The sequence below is a fragment of the Physella acuta genome, unplaced genomic scaffold, assembly GCF_028476545.2.
Source record: "Physella acuta isolate Inbredline_101_S28 unplaced genomic scaffold, ASM2847654v3 ptg000473l, whole genome shotgun sequence".
Lineage (NCBI taxonomy): Eukaryota > Metazoa > Mollusca > Gastropoda > Physidae > Physella > Physella acuta.
Genome location: NW_026731992.1, coordinates 1,031,689 through 1,056,497, shown reverse-complemented (window position 1 = coordinate 1,056,497; position 24,809 = coordinate 1,031,689). Strand labels below are relative to the sequence as shown.

The window sequence follows — 24,809 nt, the reverse complement described above, 5'->3', positions numbered from 1 at the left end:
GCTGTCACAAACTGGGGGAGTCAGGCTGTCAGAAACTAGATGAGTCAGGCTGTCAGAAACTAGATGAGTCAGGCTGTCACAAACTGGGGGAGTCAGGCTGTCACAAACTGGGGGAGTCAGGCTGTCAGAAACTAGATGAGTCAGGCTGTCAGAAACTGGGGGAGTCAGGCTGTCACAAACTGGGGGAGTCAGGCTGTCACAAACTGGGGGAGTCAGGCTGTCACAAACTGGGGGAGTCAGGCTGTCACAAACTAGATGAGTCAGGCTGTCAGGCTGTCACAAACTGGGGGAGTCAGGCTGTCACAAACTGGGGGAGTCAGGCTGTCATAAACTGGGGGAGTCAAGGCTGTCACAAACTGGGGGAGTCAGGCTGTCACAAACTGGGGGAGTCAGGCTGTCATAAACTGGGGGAGTCAGGCTGTCACAAACTGGGGGAGTCAGGCTGTCACAAACTGGGGGAGTCAGGCTGTCACAAACTGGGGGAGTCAGGCTGTCACAAAATGGGGGAGTCAGGCTGTCACAAACTGGGGGAGTCAGGCTGTCACAAACTGGGGGAGTCAGGCTGTCACAAACTGGGGGAGTCAGGCTGTCACAAACTGGGGGAGTCAGGCTGTCACAAACTGGGGGAGTCAGGCTGTCACAAACTGGGGGAGTCAGGCTGTCACAAACTGGGGGAGTCAGGCTGTCACAAACTGGGGGAGTCAGGCTGTCACAAACTGGGGGAGTCAGGCTGTCACAAACTGGGGGAGTCAGGCTGTCACAAACTAGAGGAGTCAGGCTGTCACAAACTAGAGGAGTCAGGCTGTCACAAAATGGGGGATTCAGGCTGACACAGGCTGTCACATACTGGGGGAGTCAGGCTGACACAAACTGGGGGAGTCAGGATGTCAAAATGCAGGAGGCAAGCAGTCACAATGGAGGAGGCAAGCAGTCACAATGGAGGAGTCAGCCAGTCACAATGGAGCAGTCAGGCAGTCAAATGGGGGGGGGGGGGGGGGAATGGGAAATGACAAATTTAACGAGTTATGTTTTTCCCTTATAACCACAATAAATGAAAATTACTCACACTTCTTAAGTTGTGTCACATGGGGTACACACAATACTTTTTTTTTCTCTAAAGAACTAGATTTAATTATTTTCTTGGAAGAATGAACCAGTTTTAACATGTGTCATGATTACATCACACTTCGTAGGCTAGCGGATGGAGGAAAGGAGGGGGGGGGGGCATTTGTACTGTTAAGTAAACTATTTATATAATCATCTTTTGTACGTTTGACCTAGCTAGACTCCTAGATCTCGATCCAGATTTACAAGTTAACCATTAAAATCAAATTAATCTAAGTGTTTTGATGAGTTTACACGGGAATTTAGGCGCGATCAGCCACTTGAACCAACCACGGCACAAAACACGATCAGGTTTAAAAACAATAAACAAAGAATGTGAGTCTTGACCCACTAATGATACCATCTGATATCAAGCACTTTATCAGCGGAAATAGCCGTCTGCTGGCAAGTGTTGGTGTACTGCTTGCAAATTACTCGCAACCATTTTAACCTTACATCCTGGAGAGCTACTCAAGAAACTTTCACACCTAGGCCTAGCCTAACAGCAGTTGACTCGCGGGGAATAGGCGGCAACAAGATAAACACGATGGGAGTGACTTCCCTTAGAAAGCCTGCAGCACAAACGGGTGCTCTAACTTCAATGTAGTATGACCAGCGTAAATAGCTGGCGTTTATAACAAAACATTTTTTAAAACAAAACAAAGTGATTTCTTCTTTATCATTTATGGTTAGTAGTTTCTGCAACCATTCAAAAATTATTTCATTTTCATTCCTTTGTATTTGATGCGATTTTTTAAAAATGTTTAAATTTTAAATGGAGCTTTTTTTGTGGGTGGTGTTGTTGGAGTAGCAATGAGTCCATAACACGTCATTTGAAATGACTTGTGTTATGGACTGTTAAGAAGAGTAGTTAAAACTTTATGTAATTTGTTGCTTTAGCCTTCAATGTGTAATGTAAGCAAATAATGTGTGATGGTATATTATTATTTAGCTTTTTTACCTTAGTAGGTTTATGCAACAACCCCTCTGATCAGCAATGACACCCCCCAAACCTTGTGGACATTATGCAACAACCCCTCTGATCAGCTCTGACACCCCCCTCCCCCAAACCTTGTGGACATTATGCAACAACCCCTCTGATCAGCACTGACACCCCCCTCCCCTAAACCTTGTGGACATTATGCAACAACCCCTCTGATCAGCTCTGACACCCCCCTCCCCCAAACCTTGTGGACATTATGCAACAACCCCTCTGATCAGCACTGACACCCCCCTCCCCCAAAACCTTGTGGGACATTATGCAACAACCCCTCTGATCAGCACTGACACCCCCCCTCCCCCAAACCTTGTGGACATTATGCAACAACCCCTCTGATCAGCACTGACACCCCCCTCCCCTAAACCTTGTGGACATTATGCAACAACCCCTCTGATCAGCACTGACACTCCCAAACCTTGTGGACATTATGCAACAACCCCTCTGATCAGCAAAGAACCTTCTCTTTCTCTCCCCCCCCCCTTCACGAGTTTGAAGTTTAGACAACATCAACTTCAAACCCTGACCCCATCTCTGTGTAGGCCTACTTCTCCCCCCCCCCCCAACCACTGTGTAAACTACACAAGGAAATTATTTCTCTTATATTATTAAGTAAAAAATAATTACAAAAGTTTCAACCCAATCACAGTATCACTTCCTTGACATCTACATCAAAGCAGCAGTACAATAGCTTAGTGATATGGCACACAACATATACATATATAGAGATTGAAGCAGAGTATTTAGTGGAAACTACTAAACTAGGACACAGAGAATAAAAGATAATGTTAAAAGGATACATAAATCAAATCTTTTTGATATCTGACTTTGAGGTTTGTGTTAATTCCAGTCTCATCGATTTCACTTATAAGAATCATGTCCCTGACACCATCTGAAGGCTTCAGACCTGTAGACACAAAACCAGAGTTCAACTTTCACATTAAACACATTTTTAATGGAGCATCTAGCATAAGCTGTGACACATTGTTAAATGTGATAGATTTTTTTTAAGGGGGGGGGGGGGGGGGGGGGTGGAATGTAAAATTAATGCATTTTGGGATTCTAAATCAGTGCCTATAATGTGGTCTATACCTATAGCTGTCCCATAAGTTAGAGAGTGGAAATAATCTATAGCTGTCTCATATATTAGGTAGTGGCAATGGGCTATAGCTGTCCCATATGTTAGGGAGTGGCAATGGTCTATAGCTGTCTCATATGTTAGGGAGTGGCAATGGTCTATAGTTGTCTCATATGTTAGGGAGTGGCAATGAGCTGTCCATATGTTAGGTAGTGGCAATGGTCTATAGCTGTCTCATATGTTAGGGAGTGGCAATGAGCTGTCCATATGTTAGGTAGTGGCAATGGTCTATAGCTGTCTCATATGTTAGGGAGTGGCAATGAGCTGTCCATATGTTAGGTAGTGGCAATGGTCTATAGCTGTCTCATATGTTAGGGAGTGGCAATGAGATGCCCCATATGTTAGGTAGTGGCAATGGTCTATAACTGTCACATAAGTTAGAGAGTGGAAATAATCTATAGCTGTCTCATATGTTAGGTAGTGGCAATGGTCTATAGCTGTCCCATATGTTAGGGAGTGGCAATGGTTTATAGCTGTCTCATATGTTAGGGAGTGGCAATGGTCTATAGCTGTCCTGTATGTTAGGGAGTGGCAATGGTTTATAGCTGTCTCATATGTTAGGGAGTGGCAATGGTCTATAGCTGTCTCATATGTTAGGGAGTGGCAATGAGCTGTCCCATATGTTAGGTAGTGGCAATGGTCTATAGCTATCCCATAAGTTAGGGAGTGGCAATGAGCTGTCCCATATGTTAGGTAGTGGCAATGTTAATAGGCTTAATATTAATATGTCAATAGGCTTAATATTTTAAAAATAGGTCTAAAAATATTTTTAATTTAACAGTGCTAGAGTCTGGTTACTAACTATACTATATTTACTAGATTTCTAGATCTAGTAGGCTTAGTTAGGACCTATTAATTTGATTATAAATAATAAATAGGATTAGTAGATATGTGACATGACAAAACTGAACCTAAATGTAAATAACAATATTTAGATTCTAGATCTAGATCTAGTAGGAGTAAACTTGCACTGATTTGCACATCTAAAATTTTAGTATATAGATTATAAATTATAGGATAGATTTCTAGATCTTCTAGAATCTAGACTCTTCATCTGTCCCCTAATTAGACTTATACTAACTTCTATCTTCTTTTTTTTTGTCTCTAGGCATTACTATTAGTTTAGTTTTTAGTTTAGTATAATAGTTGTCAACTAATAGGCCCTAACTAATTTAATTTGTGTTAGATCGAGACTAGATCTAGATCTAGTTGGTTGCTGTTGGCAATAGAATAGCATAGGGGTGTTGAGTGTTGTGTTACTAGATTCTATCTGGATTCTACAACTAGATCTAGATTCTAGAGTGTTAGGTCACAGAGGCAGAAGAAATCTAGACTCTAGATTTAGTAGAAATCTGATCTATAATCTAGATCTAGAATCTAGATCTAGTCTAGTAGATACGAAAAATGGAAAATACTTTAAATAATTAGATCTAGATTCTAGATCTAGATCTAGATCTAGATCTAGATTCTAGCTAGATTAAGAAGACTCTACCTACTATCTAGATCTAGAATCTACGTTATTGTCGTTATCTTACCGCATGATGCCAGCTCTGGCTTGGTTAAAATCGATGCCATTGCAACAATTATTTTAAATTGTAAATTAGGCTAGATCTACACTTTGTCGATTTAGCCGAATACTAGAGTTAGAAACCACACCAAATCCATGCCTACACAACCACTACACAAGAGAACTCGAGGCTGACTCACTCAATGAAAACTTAGCATAGCCTTCCTTGTTTCGGGTCACCCGAGTACGGGACACCAAGTAAGTCAAATATTGTAAAAACGAGGCGGAAAGTGCGAGATTAGCTAATTATCAAACAAAGAATAAAAACAATGTTTATCCAAATACAATAGAACTAATCACTTATCAGGTAAAATGAACGTTACTTATCAGCTGCTAAAGACTGAGAGGGTAGCCAATATGTAGGCTTGTGGATTAATCTAAAAATTTAAATTAGAACCATTTTTAATTAAATCAATGGTAGTATATATATGTACAAAATATGTGTGTGTGTTTAAATCGGCCTACATAGGCCTATAATTTAAATATATCCCGCATACGTGTATATCTATGTGTATATGCTTTTTTGCCTTGGTGTCACCCCCTAATTGGTGTCACCCGATGGGGTCCGCAACCCCCACCCCGCCCTCTCTACGCCTCTGCTGATTTGTTTGGGAGTAAAGTATTTGTGTTGCTAGTGTTGCTATTTTTTTTCTGTTCATTCAGTCTTTCATACCAGTGCTTAATAATATTATTGTCATAAAGTTAAAAGCACTAAAGAATAATGTTTTCTTTCATAAGCGTATATTGTTATGTTTATCAAGAATATCATTTGTAATTAAAACAAAAATGGCAAGGACAAGTCGTATTACAAGACGATACATGTTTGCTTCTGTTGTCTTAAGTACTTCTGAATGTCTCTGAAGGACAGTGACTTGGAGCAGATGATACCATTCCACTTGCTGTTTATATTTCCACGATTGATTTTTAGACTGTTAAATAGACCAATCTGCATGCGACTCTTTCATGAGGGCGGTGTATTTATGTGTATTTAAATAGAATAATAGATCATCGAATTGTTGGTAGCTAGCTTCCAGTGGCGTGCAGAGCTATTTTGATGCTCGGGGCCAACCCAAGGGAAGATGCCCCCCATACATTATTATATATATATATATATATATATATATATATATATATATATATATATATATATATATATATCATAAAAGTGTTAATAGCCGCACAATTGAAGATAAATTACAACAACATAACAACATGCATTATGTTATTAAACAGAATACAAATAGAAAAGCATTTTTAAAAATTGACTTAGCTAAACTCCTGAAAACACTGCATACAGATAAATCCAAAGGAATCCAAATGTATTAATGATAATTGATGGAATTTCGGGCCGGGCTGCAGTCACAATTGGGTAAACTATTCTTTGTTGAATTAAATTGGGGGAAAGCTGAAGGTCAAAGTTCACCATTGTTGATTGTTACAACTGAGGCCACGGTTGATGTGAGTTATCCCCCACCTGAACTTCGATAGGAAGACATTAGTGTCACACCTCGCTGTGTGCAGGGAACAGTTGAGCGGCTCGCCTGGTAATTGTTTGACCTGAGGTGGCTGGCGATGGGGGGACTTGAGTGAGCCACCCCCACCCACCATAAGCCTGGTATGTTAATTTGGGAAAACACGTAATGTGATACCCTTCTGTATTCGGACCAATGTAGAAGTTTTTTTTTTTTTTTTTTATGCCTGTACTAGTTACGGACCTTAGAAATGTAGGTCTTGTCTCGTATGTCGAAGTAGTCGGATACGTAGGAATAAAGCGTCTCGTCTTGGTAAAAGAAAAACAAAACTCGATACATATTGATACTAGATCTAGTCAAAGAGAACAGCGATCTCTGCTTGTGAGCTATGTCGATGTTTCACGTTGTTATTTTTAACCTCTGGAATGTTACATTGAACTTTTGTATCGCTAAAGACACAACAGGCAAAGATATTTAGCTCGAGAAATATGGCGTAGAGATTGGCGAATGTCGAGGCCAGAGATGTGATAATGAAGCTAATAATATGAAAGGAAAACGATATGATTATATCATCGTCTTAATATTAATTCGCTTTGAGAAGAAATAAAAACACTACTTTTCCAAATTGGAGGAAAAGCTTTCGAACACCTAGAAGACTAAATTCGTACACTATTTTCTTGAATTGATACAGCCTTACTGTACATAGTACATGTTGAAGACACCAATGGTAAAACTTGGTCCCCGCGCTATGGTCAGCCCTGAGTCTTTAGGCTTCGCGTATTCAGAGTTTCTTCCAGGCATCTCTTCGGGGGGGGGGGGGGGGGGGGGAGGGGCGAACGAAATGGAATTTATATAGAAAATATATACTTTTGACAGTGTCCGCCGCCCCCCCCCCCCCCCCGGAAAGTTGTTGTCCGCGCTACCACCCCCCCCCCCCCCGAAAATTTCAAGGTGCACCCCCGGGAGAAAAAAAGTCTGGAAGAAACACTGCGCGTTTTTCTATGCCAGCTCTGGTGGGGAATAATCTACCAGGGCCGTTATCACTCCCACAATTCATTAAATCAACGTGGACTCACTCCACAGATGGCTCTACTATTCATAAAATCAGTTCTATGTAAGCGCCCATTTACTTTACATATAGCTCTACTTTGCATTAAAATGCTTTAACTTTAGCTCGACTTTTACCATGCCCTACAATTCATATAAAACAATATGGGCACAATTATTTTAAACTAGTCTACCCGTCATATCTTGGATAACTGTGAGTTTCGGGGGTCATCCATAAAAAACATCACGTCTGAAACAGATGAACTCTACTTCATCTGCCCTGTATCCCGCCAAGTTCTAGTAACTAGTACAGGCCACGGTTGATGTGAGTTATCCCCCACCTGAACTTCGATAGGAAGACATTAGTGTCACACCTCGCTGTGTGCAGGGAACAGTTGAGCGGCTCGCCTGGTAATTGTTTGACCTGAGGTGGCTGGCGATGGGGGGACTTGAGTGAGCCACCCCACCCACCATAAGCCTGGTATGTTAATTTGGGAAAACACGTAATGTGATACCCTTCTGTATTCGGACCAATGTAGAAGTTTTTTTTTTTTTTTTTTATGCCTGTACTAGTTACGGACCTTAGAAATGTAGGTCTTGTCTCGTATGTCGAAGTAGTCGGATACGTAGGAATAAAGCGTCTCGTCTTGGTAAAAGAAAAAACAAAACTCGATACATATTGATACTAGATCTAGTCAAAGAGAACAGCGATCTCTGCTTGTGAGCTATGTCGATGTTTCACGTTGTTATTTTTAACCTCTGGAATGTTACATTGAACTTTTGTATCGCTAAAGACACAACAGGCAAAGATATTTAGCTCGAGAAATATGGCGTAGAGATTGGCGAATGTCGAGGCCAGAGATGTGATAATGAAGCTAATAATATGAAAGGAAAACGATATGATTATATCATCGTCTTAATATTAATTCGCTTTGAGAAGAAATAAAAACACTACTTTTCCAAAATTGGAGGAAAAGCTTTCGAACACCTAGAAGACTAAATTCGTACACTATTTTCTTGAATTGATACAGCCTTACTGTACATAGTACATGTTGAAGACACCAATGGTAAAACTTGGTCCCCGCGCTATGGTCAGCCCTGAGTCTTTAGGCTTCGCGTATTCAGAGTTTCTTCCAGGCATCTCTTCGGGGGGGGGGGGGGGGGGGGGGGGGGAGGGGCGAACGAAATGGAATTTATATAGAAAATATATACTTTTGACAGTGTCCGCCCGCCCCCCCCCCCCCGGAAAGTTGTTGTCCGCGCTACCCCCCCCCCCCCCCCCCCGAAAATTTCAAGTGCACCCCGGAGAAAAAAAGTCTGGAAGAAACACTGCGCGTTTTTCTATGCCAGCTCTGGTGGGGAATAATCTACCAGGGCCGTTATCACTCCCACAATTCATTAAATCAACGTGGACTCACTCCACAGATGGCTCTACTATTCATAAAATCAGTTCTATGTAAGCGCCCATTTACTTTACATATAGCTCTACTTTGCATTAAAATGCTTTAACTTTAGCTCGACTTTTACCATGCCCTACAATTCATATAAAACAATATGGGCACAATTATTTTAAACTAGTCTACCCGTCATATCTTGGATAACTGTGAGTTTCGGGGGTCATCCATAAAAAACATCACGTCTGAAACAGATGAACTCTACTTCATCTGCCCTGTATCCCGCCAAGTTCAGATAGTCAAATTTATCATTCACATCTATAAAAAAAATGAAAATAATTTTTTTTTAAATAATTTTTTTTTACATTGACGTGATATGTCTAGAACCCGTGCCCACCCGCATGAAAGCCGATTACACTAACAACTTAGCTATTTAACTCGTGACGTCAGTGATGTTTTTTTATAGTATAGTTTAATACTTTGAGTCTCCTTATGCAACTTGATTTACGCGCTTAGATCTAGATCTAAGGTCTAGTAGTAGTAACTTTCAAATTAAATTTTATCTTAAATTAGCCAGTAACATAGCTAAACAAACAAAGATTTATATAAAATATTGAAGGTCTGAAATTATCTAGATCTAGATAGAATTATCTAGATTCTACGACTCGTTTGCTTAAGTCTAGTTTTTGCGTAACTCTTGCTAGATCTAGATCTAATCATTAGGACATATTCTAGCTAGATAGATCTAGATCTAGATAGATAAATCACAAAGATTTATATCAAGTATTTAAGGGCTAAAGAAATGTATTATGATTATAAAATGGATTGTATTTTTTATCTAATTAATCTTTGGTTTGTATCTAATTAATCTTTGGTTTGACCTAGATCTAGATCTATAAATAACTTTCTTGGCCACTTGATATTTAGATCTATAAATAAATAGATAACTTTCTTGGACAGATTGTAGAGCTAGATAAATTTATTGTAAAACTAAATGAAAAAGACAGTTGAAAATTGATACAAGTGTTGGAACGTAATAAATACAGCAAACGGACTATTGTTAAAGTCATAGCCCGACAGAAAATTAGCTTTAGAACGCGTTAAACTTTTGAATGGGCCACAAAGTCTATGATGGAAGCCGCCATGTTATTGTACTAAAAAGTAAACAAATCAAGTGACGTCACTATTCAGTCTAAGAAAGCCATTGTTTGAAAATTTTAAAATTTATGTGGTTAATCTACCTATGAATAAATCAATAAATTAATTAACGTCTTTAAATAAATTTGTGATTAACAGTCTGAAAAGAAAAATTGTTCTCTACCTACTTACTATTTTACACGTCTATACATATGGCAGAATATCTCCAGTAGTAAATCAGACAAACAAATAAATATTCAAACATGTAAACAAAGTTGAGTTTTAGCAGTATAGAGATGATATCACTACAATGTATAAAAAAAATCAATACTCTGATGCAGAGGCGTATCCAGGTTTTCGTTGTAGGGGGAGCGAAAAGAGCAAAAAAAGGCGCCGAATTTTTAACACGTTCTATATACGTGTATTATATATAATATATATATATATATATATATATATATATATATATATATATATATAATATATATATATATATATATATATATATATATATATATATATATATATAATTACTAGTTGTATGTCATTACTTCGCAATGATGTAAAATAAATTGAAAGTAGCACTCTGAAGAAATAAGAAAAAAACACACAATGTAGGCAGACAAAACAAAAATTGTATCAGTCTAAACAATATATATATAAACACCATACTACAACCAAAAACAATGAACGTAACGTAATTCTTATAAAAAGAATTTCTTACATAATAATTCCTGGGAAATTATTTAAGACAAGTCTTCTTCTTCTTCTTCGTTCTTAATTATTAGTGTTGATGGGGGACCGAGATTTATCTGCGAGTGGGTTTTGAACTCGAGACTTTGTTCGAATTTATCAACCATGAGCTTTTTGCCGACTCGACCACGCCTCCAACACAATAAGCGTTACGTGTTATGCGCCATTGAGGCCATTGACTCCGATTTCAGCCTGCTTTTCTTTTTGGATTTGCTTCCATAGCCTTTGTCCAACCAAGAACAAACTACAAGGCAGCAATTGTTTAATTTTGGAGTTGTCTCTACTAGAAGAGTGGCTATCCCCAGCTTAACGAGCCTCATCTGCCCGAGTGTTCGAACTCGAGACTTTTCGGTTTAGCAACCATGAGCTTTACCGACTCGACCACGCCGACCCTTTAAGACAAGTGAAATAGGGGAAATATGCACACTCTTAATATAAATATGTATATATCTACACATTTAATTATAAATGTCAAAACAAATAAATAATGACTTTAGATAAATAAATAATTATTTTAGAATATAATGAAATTGTTTAACACTATTCGTGTTTACAAAAGGTTTTTGTCAATAATCAGAATTTAATATATCGTCTTCATAAATGTTAAAGTATTACAGCGTAATGAAAATTTTTAAAATCAGAGTTGGTATAAAACCACGCTTTTCGATATAATAGAAAAACATTCGGAATAACAGCCTACATTTTAACTAAATATTGGTCTTTTAGTTCAGATCATATATTTTTAATTAACTACTGCTTCTTTGTGCTCTTTAAAGATCATTTTTAACATAGTGATAGGTATGGGTTAGATCACTGTATTCATCACACACTTTTTTTTACTGGTAATTGCAAAAACAATATCCACAGAGTTTTACGTTTAAAAAGCTAATTTTCTGGCGGCATGGTACTTTGGTACATCATTACGCGTTTTTCTACATGTACTTAACAGATCAGTTGGGGTGGGTTCAACTTCATTCACCACTGTCCGTTCACTTTAGGTCAATTATCCAACCCAGTGTATACCTAGGTGTGACATTAATGTCGCTCTACACAATTGTGGTGGTGAGGTGTGGGGGGGGGGGGGGAGATAACCAACTCAGAGTGAACATAGCGTCAGTTTTTAGATGACTGTTCTAAACATACACATACATTACACAAATATTAATTACACAAATATATATTACAAAAAATATTTAAATAAGTAGCAGTGGTATTATGACAATATTTTTTTTTACAGAGGGGTCCATGGGGAATTTGTAATCGTAACCACTATCGCCCAAACTGTAAGAATACTACTACTTCATCGTGATGACGTTGTTGCCATTGTCAAAATTTCCCCACCACTACGCAGTTTGCTCATAAGTAAATTTAAATAGAGGTGCCACATCAGTTGTATTTGTTTCTGTATTGTAATTTTATTAAAATTAATCACACGATTCAAACTGTATATATAAAGTAATTAAGTGTGAATTTTTATGTATAACATTTTCTAATTCAATTAATCGTAAGCAAATACATAATACAGTTGCCTTAAACGTAACAACCCTCTTGCCAAATGGTACTACACTTAAAGGGTTTTTAAAAAAATTGCAATGCATCGTAATGGTTATTTTTAGAATGGCAAAATGATGCAGCTGTTAATACGTGTTGTAAACGTAGACACTACTAGACTAGTACAATAATGCTTAATTGCTGCATGAAAAGAAAATCTTGTGATTTACATAGATGTGCCGACCAAAAATATTTTGTTAACAGATATCATTGTTTAAAACTTTGAGTTTAAAAAGTTTCCAAAAGGGCGCCACTTTGCTGCAAATGGCCAGAGGGGGAGCGGCCGCTCCCCCTGCTCCCCCCCCCCCCCTGCGTACGCTACTGCTCTGATGCATATTCTTGAGCGTGTCCTTATAGTGTCTCAAAAACAATATGGGCATTCTTATTCTTTAGTATATTCATATAATACATCAAAACGAATATAGGATGCCCCTACTCTTTATTAAAAAACAATATGGGTTTAATTACTCGCGGCAAATGTCCTTAACTTGTACCCAATTTTTTTTAATTGAAAATTATGATTGGTATGTATGCCTTTCAAATATATTATATGAATATAAGCATACTTACTTCAAAGATGCCCCTGCAGTCAGTGTTTCTTCCAGACTTTTTTTTCTCGGGGGGGCGGGGGGGGGGCGCTGTTAAAAGTATATATTTTCTATATAAATTCCTTTCGTTCGCGCCCCCCCCCCCGAAGAGATGCCTGGAAGAAACTCTGCCTGCAGAGTGTAAAATAAATAAGGACTTAATTACTCTACGGATCTCCTTGAAAAGTAGTATAACGAATATGTGCATAATTACTTTACTTTAAAGATGCCCCTACATTGCATAGGAATTAATGGGCAAAAGTATTCTAAAAGATGCCCCTACACTGTACTAAACAAATATCAGAAACACACTTTAATATAAAGACCGCATTTATTAAAGAAACATTAATGTATATATATATATATATATATATATATATATATATATATATATATATATATATATATATATATATATATATATATATATATATATATATATATATATATACTAAAGCCCTCTTTTTCCATAAAAGTTGTGCTATACAGACAGTGATATACGATTGAGTATTACAATTTGTTTTGGGTGAGATTAGTAATAAAATAAATCAGTCAGAAGTCATTGTGGAGACAGATGATAATTTATGATGACACAACATAGAGCAACTTTTTTTTTCAATTACAAAAAAAATAAAATATGAATAAATAAAAATATGCCCCCATGAAGTTGGGTGCCCGGGGCGCTGGACGTGTCTCAAAATGTGTTCATAATTATGTTAAAAACCTCGCACCCGCAGAACAGGAACAATAAGTAAAAAAAAACTTTTAGGAACTGAAGATCCTTATATTCGTGTTGACATAAAATGCAGTAATATAATATAGATTATTTACATCTAAGTTAGTATAGATTCTAGATTATCTAGTTCAGTACAAGACCTAGTAGCAATAGATCTAGTATATCTACATTACAGTAACAAACATGAGACCACTTAACCCATACAAAACCCCCAATAAAACTGCCTATCTACTTCTGAGGTAACAACCACTGCTCAGAGTTTCTTCTAGGCATCTCTTCGGGGAAGAAAGTCTACCGCCCCCCCTCCCCCCCCCCCCCCGAACGAGATGGAATTTATATAGTAAATATACACTTTTACTAGTGTCCCCCCCCCCCTCCGAAAATATCGAGTGCCCCCCCCCCCCCCCCCCCCCGGAGAAAAAAAGTCTGGAAGAAACACTGCCACTGCTGTTCTTAGATCTCAGCCAATCTGCGTACTTTATGACCCTCATGGTCCAGCAGGGAAGTGATCCGACACAATATGAATATACCGATGCTTCCCCCTTAAAATGTTTTACCTACATGAACCCCAGCCCCTATCTGTTTCTAGCCCACCATAAAACTTCAACTTCACTGTATTAAAGAGAAATAATCCGATCAGTAAAATAGCATACGGTCGGAGCGGGTGGGCGGAAGACGATACCCTTACCGAAATTTTAAGAGCTAAAAAAACATTATACCGAATTGATCATTTTTACTTTCTCGTATATACGAAGTATAGAGAAAGTATTGTAATCGTGCACAAAAATAACATGAAATTTTGACAGTTTTCATCGTTTTACTCCTCAGTCCTTCATCACATCAGGAGTATAGAGGACTTATTTTAATCAGGCAAAAATTATAAATACAAATATATAAACATTTTGGCATTTTATGCGTTATCGAGTCGTAAAAGCTGGACTTTGCAATTCTGGCCGTTGTCATGCGTTTTTTTTTTTTTTTGAGAAATCGGAAATAGCGTAAATTAGTACTTCCGGTCAACGGAAACTACTCAAAATTTGACAGAAGGTAGAGAATTAGATCTTTTACTTACATGTGAAATTTCATTTATCTATCTTCACACACCTCACCACCACAATTGTGTAAAGCAGGCGTCTCCAAACTACGGCCCGCGGGCCGGCCCGCGGGGTCCTCTCAACCGCCCGCGGTTATTTTTTTGTCCAAGGAAAAAAAATGTTTCAGGTGGCTGAGGAACTTTGCCCAGAAAATTCAAAACAATTTGAAAATGTATCTTAGGGTGCAAATACCATTGCCCGCCGTGACTCAAATAGTGAAAAATGCTAGCAGGGTTCGCCATTTTTCAATTGCAATGGATGAGTCGCTAGACAGCTGTTCCTCCACTCAACCTAGTGTGTTCATTAGAGGTGTGGATGAAGACATGAAAATAACACAAAATTTGCTTCCCTACATTGCATGTATGGCACTGTTACCTGAGAGAATATACTCAATGAGTTTAAACAAATTGCTGATTATAACTAGGACTGTTACCTGAATTTTGATGGAGAAAAGTACATGATTAGCGTTAAGAAAGGCTTGGTTGGAAAAGCGAATGAGAAAAACATTCTACAACCAATGTCCCTGCACTGTATTATTTGCCATCAAGCTTTGTGTACTAAATGCATGGACTATAGCAGTGTACTGAATCATGTGATGAAGATGGTGAATTTAATAAGCTCAAAACCATCGATCCGCCACCCCGAAGAGGTGCCTGGAAGAAACTCTGGCCCCCGAACTGATATTTGGTAGTTAATGCGGCCCACGGGCTGAAAAGTTTGGAGACCCCTGGTGTAGAGCTACATTAATGTCACACCTAGGTATACACTGGGTTGGATAATTGACCTAAAGTGACCGGACAGTGGTGAATGAAGTTGAACCTACCCCCCCCCCCAACCCACCCCGAACTGTTCTGTTAAGTACATGTAGAAAAACGCGTAATGATGTACCAAAGTATGATGCCGCCAGAAAATTGGCTTTTTAAACGTAAAACTCTGTGAATATTGTTTTTGCAAGTACCAGTAAAGCGTGTGTGATCAATACAGTGATCTAACCCATACCTATCACTATGTTAAAAATGATCTTTAAAGAACACAAAGAAGCAGAAGTTAATTAAAATATATGATCTGAACTAAAAGAACAATTTCTAGTTATCTGTAGGTTGTTATTCCTAGTGCTTTTCTATTATGTCGAAAAGCGTGGTTTTATACCAACTCTGATTTTAAAAACTTTCATTATGCTGTAATACTTTAGCATTTATGATGATTATATATTAAATTCTGATTATAGACAAAAACATTTTGTAAACACGAATAGTGTTAAACAATTTCATTATATTCTAAAATAATTATTTATTTGTTTTGACATTTATATTTAAATGTGTACATATATTCATATTTATATTAAGAGAGTGATTATTTCCCCTATTTCTCTTGTCTTAAATAATTTCCCAGGAATTATTTTTAGGTCAGTGATTGTGAAGATGCGATGGTTCGTAATGATTTTCATCAGTGCCAACGGGCGACAATGAGAGCAGTTTTTCGTGAACAATTGAAAACTCACTTCTAGCATACAGTTGTTTTAGAACACCGTGTTCCGTTCCTAGCTTGTACAAAGCGCCCTCGACGTTCATGACAACTGCAATGACGCTACGTGGATCACCGAGACCTCTTTCAACATCTGTTATACGGATGCGAACATTGTCACCCACTTCAGTTTTTTTAAATTTTCTATTTGATGTTTTAAGCATCTTAGCACCTTGAGTTTACAAGCTAGTATACTAGCTGCTGACCTGTTGTGACACAAAGCTGCAGGACTGCAGGTAATATTAATAATACCCTCCGTCTGCTTCATTGGGTATTCCGCAAATAGCACGGACATCGTTGCCACAGGATCCACAAGAATGGGCTACACCTCAGTGTTTTCCATGGAGGAGGCTGTCACATGCAGTTGTAGCCTATAGATGGAAACTAACATGGATTTAAATTTTTTCTTTTGACAGCCATCTGCTATGTCTGTCTCATGGTCTGACGGCCCTTTTGGTCCATAGAATGCTATACAAACAAGAGCTAAACAATACGTTACTCACAATGAAACCGCACCCAGAATAATGAAAACGCGATTATAACTTAGTCTAGATAGGACATTGGCCAGGTCATCCCGGCCAGTGCGTGCATTGGCCAGCCAATGTACAAAATACGCTGTCAAGTTTAAGCGCTTCGGACTTTGGCCAGTACGTACCGGCCAGTGCACGCATTGGCCGGCCAATGTATGAAATAAGCTCTTAGTGCTGTTCTTCAGGCTTTGGCGAAGAGAGCCGGCCAATGCGCACATTGGACGGCCAATTTGGGCTTTGGCCGCACTTATGGCTTTGACCGTAACATATATATATATATATATATATATATATATATATATATATATATATATATATATATATATATATATATATATATATATATATATTTAATCCTCTTAATGTCTAGATCTATAGTATGAGTGGATCTAGATCTAGTTATAGAATTATTATTATAGAGCTAGATTCTAATTTCTAGATCCAATTAAAATACGGCATGCTTCAAATTATTATAGTACAGCTTAAATCTAGACTCTTTAAAAAGCTTTTGGCTTTTAAAAACTATTATTTTTCTGGCTTCTCTTCCGGGAAGTAGACTAGATCTAAATATAAAAAATAAGATAGTACCTACCTATTTACTATTTAGTAATTTACTTTAGCATTTAGTAAGATAGGCCCTAGATTCTAGATTTAGTAGGCCTAATGATAATAGATCTAGATCTAGAATACTACTCGTAGTTACTGGCACTAAAATAGTGTAACTTTGAGCCCTATTCATATAATAATTTTTAAATAGATCTAGATCTAGGCTTAATTTAACTTAATGGAGACAAGCGAGTTGACGAGATTCCTTCCATAGTGTTGTTGTCATGGAATAAAAACGTGCTTTTTAGATTTAGACCGTAAAAAAAAATAAAAAATAAAAACTTAAGCCTAAAATTAATTTAGAAATTTTATATTTTTAGAATAAATGCTATAAAAGTTGTAAATCCAGAGAACTTGAAAATAATTTGTTGAGTTTAAGGCTACATTTCTATTTATTTTCATCAAGCCTAAGTTAAAACCGGATGTTTCACTTTCGTAAGACAAATATTGATTGGCTGTACAGTAACTTAGTGATCGATAACTATTTGTTTACAAAACTTTGCAGATCAAGTTTTTAAATAACAATGCAAATTAAAAACCCCATGACCTAGTTTTCTATTTTTAGCTTACAATGTGTACAATAAAATCAATGTCGGCCTATCCAATAGCAGGATGCCATTGTTTATGTCGCCATTACACGTGAAAACCAAATTGTTTTGGCTTGTTTTTAAATTTTCAATTAGTTACCGAAAATTTTTAAAACATCAAATAGAACCAATCTTTAGTAAAGTCCGAAATAAACCAGACAGACAGGATTTTATAACCATATTAATTGTAACTACGCCGTGCCTGATTTTTAAACTAATTTATACACCTCTCAAATACCTTTGAGAGTTTTCTCGCTCGTGTCCATTAGGCCTATTAATATTAAATTAAGTTAAATGATGTCTGATGGTAAATCTATTACTATTCTATTGATTTTATGGTAATCTATCGCTTTAGCGTAATCAATTCGGCCGTCACTAGTAATGTAGGGATAAGGTAACTAATAAATATGGCTTAAATATGGATATATTTTTGCATATTTTACTAAAATACTAAAGATAATTGAATATTAAACCACATTTAAGGTTTAAATCAATAAAAATGTCAGGAAATTAAAGTTAAACAACGATGTTACAGATACTAAATGTGCTATTAAAAACAGCGGCCATCTTAAGAAAATATTATTTTGAGTCATTTCCCTTTAATTTCTATTTGTATGGAAATGTATTGATGTTTGCTGTTAAATAGGTTAGTCTTGTGTTTAAATACAAAGCATGCGTTTTTTTTTTTAAATTCTGCCCTTTAAACAATTTAATTGACTGACAATAAACATCAGTTCTATAATTATTATTATGAGATGGAATTTTTATACATTAAGATACTCCCTATTTTTATAGAGCTACCACTACATATCTAATGTTTATTTAAATATTAGTTTGAGTTCATTCTTATTGTTTGTGTTATTGTTTGTTTCCTATTTTCATTTAATATTTTCATGCTTTTTTCCTTTAATTAGTGATTTAATCACAAATGACGTCCCGTTTTTGACCTCTCTTCACCTTAACCCCCCCCCCCCCCACCCCCATTTTTGCCGTCACGAAATAGTCGTAATGTCGAAAATTACCTTTTTGCCCTGTCTATTAAAAAGTCAAGCCATAATTCTAATGAAAAAGTTATTTTCAGCATTTTTGTATTAGGCGAAATACATAACGTTTCACGTTTCTTACCCCTCCCACTTCCCGCGTAAAACGTCGTCTCAAAACCAGTTACTCCACCCCTTAAGTGTGCGATGTCATTTAGGGTAGATGTCAAGTCCTATATACATTTTGAATAACCTTTGTTGTCAAAATGTTGATACCAAATACCCAAAATGAGTTATATGGGGTTGTCCATAAACGATGTCACATATGCTATGCTAATGTGACGTCAACTTACGCAGGGTGGTCCGGGGGGGATGCGTGACGTCTATTTTGGAATCTTCTATAAAGCTGTGCTCAGTGAAAATGAGGAACATATAGCGTTCGTTTTCATGCATACATTTGTTCATAACTATTACATGTCTGTTGTACTAAGCGGTGTTAAACAACCTCAGCGCACCATCCCCGCCAAAAAGGGCCTGCCACTAAATGCCTACGGACGATAATAAGCCGCACTATATTGACTCCAAATGAAATAACTTCTGACAACAAGGCTCAAACCAAGTAGCTCCTGTCAACAATATTCGACAAGTATTGACTAGCAGGTAAAGTGGGACCAATCGAAAATTAAAAGTTTGTCGCCTCTGGGGGGTGACACCATTAAGTGCCGCACAGGGTGACACTCGACCTCGCTACGCCACTGGTTAAAGTCTCATCGCCATAGTGATTTAGGGCCTGTTTTGATTTTCTTTTAATTACGCGGTATCTTTCTTAAACATTAGCCTAATGATAAATGACGTCACGCGCGCCGCAAACTTTGTGACGTTGTGCTTAGTGGGGGATGAAACGGCGTGGTTGAGAAAAATGACGTATTTCTTTTTTTTTTAACAGACGAATAAGTGATAGATTCTAATTTTCCTACGAACTATGGTTGATCTAGTTTTTTTTTCTAGAGTGGGATATCACTATATTGTGATTGGCGATTTATATATAATCTCAATATATTCTGATCTACTACTATTCATACGGCAACTATTATACTCGTGAGGAGGACGGGAATCACTCTTATGTTCCGCAGACACTAATTAACAATGTCAACAACTTAGTTTATGAAATAACATGAACTTAATTAACACACACTTATAGATCATTTTCACAATATCAAATAATACATCCGTCTTCTACTATATCTAACCTCCAACTAACTTCACTGCTGCGTCTTACGTCATCGGTACATTGTCGCACCATGCTCACGTCACACTCACGCCACACATATTTTATTGAACACGCGCACAATACTCTCGCACCAAATCGTCTACCGTCAAGTTCGTACCGTCCTTAGTAACCTCTACTCGTTTAGTCTAATTCTATATATCTACGCTATGACACTATAGTGGGTGTTTTTTGTTGTTGTAATAATGGATGGTCGGGAGGGGTAAACATTGACTACTGAAGAAATCAAAAACTGATGACAGCAGAAGGCAAAGAAAAAAAAACAACAAACCATGTGGTATTCAAATGTAACTAATTAAAATTTGAACCTATTTTAATAAACACAATAATCTTAATTCAGAAAAAGTGTAGGCCTAAGACTAATGTCTACAGACAAAATAAACAACTAGGCTTAATTAAATGGATCGCCCATAAATGACGTCATACTTTTCCCGACAATTTCCCTCTCACCCAATAGTTACTAAAAGCAAGATGATGATTTAATATCATATCGCAGTTCTACTATACCCGATCCCTTAATCACAATTTCTAACGAAAACGAATATATTCTTCATCATTTTTGAAAAAAATATTTTACACCGTCCCATATTTTGAGTCCAACGTCATTTATGAGGAATATGGACGACCTAATAATTGACAAGTTAAGGGGTCATCCATAAATGACGTCACGCTTTTTAAATACGATTTTTACCTCCCCCCCTCCCCTCCGTCACACGTCGTCACAAAAAGTCAGACCCCCCCCCTAAAATGACGTCACACATCAGCCTACAACCCCCCCCCACCCCCCTCAAAATTGCAGTTGATTTTTTTTTTAAAACATCGATATTTTTCCAAAATCTTGTCTGAAATATGTCAAAATATAGTATTTTAATCAATTCCTATTATAATTTATTAAAACTGTTTTTTAAAAAGCTAAATAATGTCTAAAATTCGTTTTCTAACATTTCTTATCTATAAAGCAAAAGTGTGACGTAGCACCATCTGAACCACCCCCCCCCCCCTCCCCGTCATCACACATCGTCGCAAAATTACCGACCCCCCCCCCCTCCCCCCTACGATTGTGACGTCCTTTATGGACGACCCCTAATCAGTACAAAAGGGTTTAGTAAATGTTGGACCTCCCAAAATTTTTTGAGATCTTGGATGTACATACATACATAGCCTTCATTTCACTTGAAAATGAAATTAAAGATAACAAGACGGCCCTCTGTCTTACTTATATTAAACAAGACAGGTATGTATATTAAACAACAAAGTCAACACAATATACATACGAATAGACATTTTTATCCAGGGAAACTACTCTAAATTTTATTTGGAAAGATGGCCGCTGTTTTTTTTCTACTAATATTTATCTCAAACACCTTGTTTAAAGTTAGTTTCATGTTATTTAAATTGTTTTGGTCACTGTTTGTTCTTTTAAATCAATTATCTGTGATATTTTGTAAAATTTGACTTAAATAAACTTATTTAAACAAATATATTCATCAGCTACCTCTCCCGCACATTACTATTGCAGCCGAATTGATTACGCTAAAACGATAGATTACCGATTTTATAATACGAAGTGACTACTCGGAAGAAGATTTTTCTCCCCAACGTCTCCACTTAGTCGGCAAAAGATAGCTAGGGTTAGGGCTAGAATGAGGGTTAGGGATAGGATAGGGTTAGGGATAGGATTAGTTTAGGGCTTAGGGTTGGTGTTAGACTGTTAGGCTAGGGTTCTGCGGTTGTAAACACACGCATGCGCAGTACCATAGAAAACATCCCAGCGAAGGAAAGTCGTAGTTTCTCTTCATTGTGCATGCGTATCGCATGGGTATGTTATTCCGGCTAGCATCGTCCTTTACAATATTATAGGCCTACTTAGTACTTACTAACTTTACTTTATAAACTTATTTTTGAATATTTACTATTTAGTATTTTAGGCCTAGTACAATGTACTTTTAGTAATACTAATGTTAGGCTAAGTTAAAGTTAGGTGTAGGCCTACGTAAAATTGGCTGAGGCTAGTAATGTTAAAAGAAGGTGTAGGCCGTTCAATTCAGCGCTTCCGGGTTTGTCATTTTCGTGGCATCTCACGGATCATGCGCTTACTAAAATGGCGACCAGTTTCGCTTTCACTAAACAGTTGAGGGATAAGATAAAACTATTGATTACGATGCCATCTGTTATTTAAGAATTCCCAGATGAATTTTTGACCTAATTTCTTTGTTTGTCTCGCAAGTTGCATGTAAGTGAAAATAGCTCTATGTATTCTTGTCTTTTAAATCAAATAACTCTGAAATATCGCTTTCCTTGTAAACCAGCTTATGTTCCATGGAAACTTTAAAGTATTAATTTAACACACATTACAATTAGGCCTGACTGGTAATAATTTATGGGGTTTATGAGATGTGTTTGTGGGTAATGATCACCCATCAATAATGCCATTTTATTATATTCTTGTTTGGTGAAAACAAGGCGCATGAAAATGTGTGCCGCACAAGTATCCAATCATTTGGCTAGATTTATGACTGTTTTTTATGTCACACCTAAAAATAGAATGTTTACGCTTTCTTCATTGATGATCGTTTTTATTATTTTTTAAACTGAAATATGTATTATTAGTTAGATTGCAGATTTTGTAACTTGGTATACTTACCCTGTATCAATTTTAAAAGCATAGAATGCTGATTGTGTACAAATATAGTCATAAAACACAGAAATATAAAGTTCCAATTGCGATGTGACACACCCGGGTCACACCCCCTCAAGAAAACATGTGTTTATTAAGCTGTTTATCTCACTTTATAACAGTAATTAAAATTAATTTTCAAATTTTTATCACTTATTGGGTAAGATTAAGTACATGTTTACTAAAAATTAAAAAAAAAAAAAAGCAAATTCTGTTTTAATGAAGGTCATGGGTCAATTTTTTTTCCTTCTGTCAAGTTCAGTGGAGGGTGCCACAGGCTGACCTGACTTTGAAATTTTTTTCAGTAATAATGACTTTGCACAGAAAGTTAAAATATGCTAAATTGGCTTAGTTTACTGGTGTGCTAGCTATTATTGATACATTTTTAAATAAAAAAATCATTCTGTAATTCTCATCAAAAAGCCTAGATGTTGCCTCATTAAATTTTGGCCGATGCTAGCCGGAAAAAGATACGCATGGGCAATGGAGAGAAACTACGACTTGCCGTCGCGGCGATGTTTTTGATGGTACTGCGCATGCGTGTGTTTACAACTGCAGAACCCTAATCCTAGGCCTAACCCTAATCCTAGCCATAGGTCACTGCGCATGCGCAGAACTATCTTTTGCCGACTAAGTGGAGATGTTGGGGAAAAAAATCTTTTTCCGAGTACTCACTTTGTTAAAATTTTAGTAATTAATTCACATTTTAAGGAAGATTTATGGTTTGAAAGTTATAAAAAAAAATGGGGCTGTCCTGATATCTAAATAATCTATTATTTTAGATCTCGTGCCAGCTAGTGCCTAGGGTACAGATTTAGTGTAACACGGAGCGGACCGCGCAAATGCGGCCTTTAGCGTATACTAAATCTACTAATCTAGAAATAAACCTAGCTACATACTAGCTAGCCCTAGACCTAGATCTCTAGATCTATATTTAAATAATATTTAATTAAAATTATAATAGTAAGTAAGTGTCTATTGTTACATCAGTATATATTATTAATCACAACATAGCAACGAAGTTAAGAATTTGCATATTTCTGGGACATATTTATTTTAAAAGTCTCAAGACCTGCTTCAAGAAGAAAAGTAGAAATAACTCTCGTGATTTCAACTTGTTTAGTTGAAAACTTTTCACACATCTTGAAAAGAAAACACACACAAAAAAAACAAACAACCAAAAGCATAAAAATGATATAACCAAAAATAAATTGTTTCTTGCTATTAAACCCTAATGCTGCAGGTATGTCTTGCATTTTACTAGAATCCATGACCTGATAGGATAATTCTGCCAATTGACCTAATTCATGTATTTATTTTTTTTAGGCCTAATTATTAATTAAAATTACTCTCATGCCCATTGGACAGTAAAATGGATGTTTTAAAAGCTGAAATTGAAAGAAAGAAACGTCAGCTTGAAGAAAGCAGTTTAATTAAGGTTGGTAATTTGTTGTTTTTATACTAATTACCGTAGGACTTTTCCCTATTTAGCATGTGACATTACATTTTTAAATTAACTTAGGCTTTTAAATATTACTTTAAAAAAGGCCAAGGTTTATTTACTAATTTAACTTTATTCATTGCAATGTTAAGAGTAGGCCTATGATATTTCACTCCTTTACGGGCAGATAAGGCTTGTTAGCTGGGGACAGCCACTCTTGTAGGAGAGACAACTCCAAAAACAACTGATGCCTTGTAGTTTGTTCTTGGTTGGACAAATGCTATGGAAGCAAATCCAAAAAGAAAAGCAGGCTGAAAACAGAGTATTTTGAGGGGATCCCGTCCAACACTAAAATAAGAACGAAGAAGAAGAAAAGCTCCTTTTTAAAAAAATTCTTTCTCATTTCACTGCTGCCAAAAAATCTTGAAATTTGAAAAAGGGATTTTCTTGCAATTAATGCAGTAGGCCCACAGAGTAGCAATGCTTTTTTGCTATTTATTATGAAATAAACATGCTAAAAGCTTAGAGATGTGGCTTTTCAGAAGGTTGAATCTTCCTGAATTCAAATTTTCCGTCTGAATTTTTACTCTAATTTTTAA

General features: G+C 36.9%; 2 protein-coding genes across 12 annotated transcripts in view; one reads left to right on the top strand and one right to left on the bottom strand.

Moving 5' to 3' along the window:
• The window catches only part of LOC131943931 (unconventional myosin heavy chain 6), a 63,134-nt gene extending 58,141 nt beyond the window's left edge, over nucleotides 1-4,993 (bottom strand). For 3 of the 5 annotated variants that reach the window (XM_059304304.1, XM_059304305.1, XM_059304307.1), the window contains exons 1-2: nucleotides 4,775-4,993; nucleotides 2,902-3,008 (exon numbers count right to left, since the gene is read on the bottom strand). In XM_059304304.1, the coding sequence (XP_059160287.1) occupies nucleotides 2,902-3,008; nucleotides 4,775-4,814 (147 nt within the window). In that variant the 5' untranslated portion in view covers nucleotides 4,815-4,993. The remainder of the gene's footprint in view (nucleotides 1-2,901; nucleotides 3,009-4,774) is intronic. The other 2 variants (XM_059304306.1, XM_059304308.1) reach the window with 1 other exon arrangement.
• LOC131943932 (pre-mRNA-splicing factor 18) overlaps nucleotides 1,773-24,809 on the top strand; it is a 32,157-nt gene continuing 9,120 nt past the window's right edge. The window contains exons 1-3 of one of the 7 annotated variants that reach the window (XM_059304312.1): nucleotides 17,249-17,349; nucleotides 23,833-24,012; nucleotides 24,096-24,207. In XM_059304312.1, the coding sequence (XP_059160295.1) occupies nucleotides 24,142-24,207 (66 nt within the window). In that variant the 5' untranslated portion in view covers nucleotides 17,249-17,349; nucleotides 23,833-24,012; nucleotides 24,096-24,141. The other 6 variants (XM_059304313.1, XM_059304314.1, XM_059304309.1 and 3 more) reach the window with 6 other exon arrangements.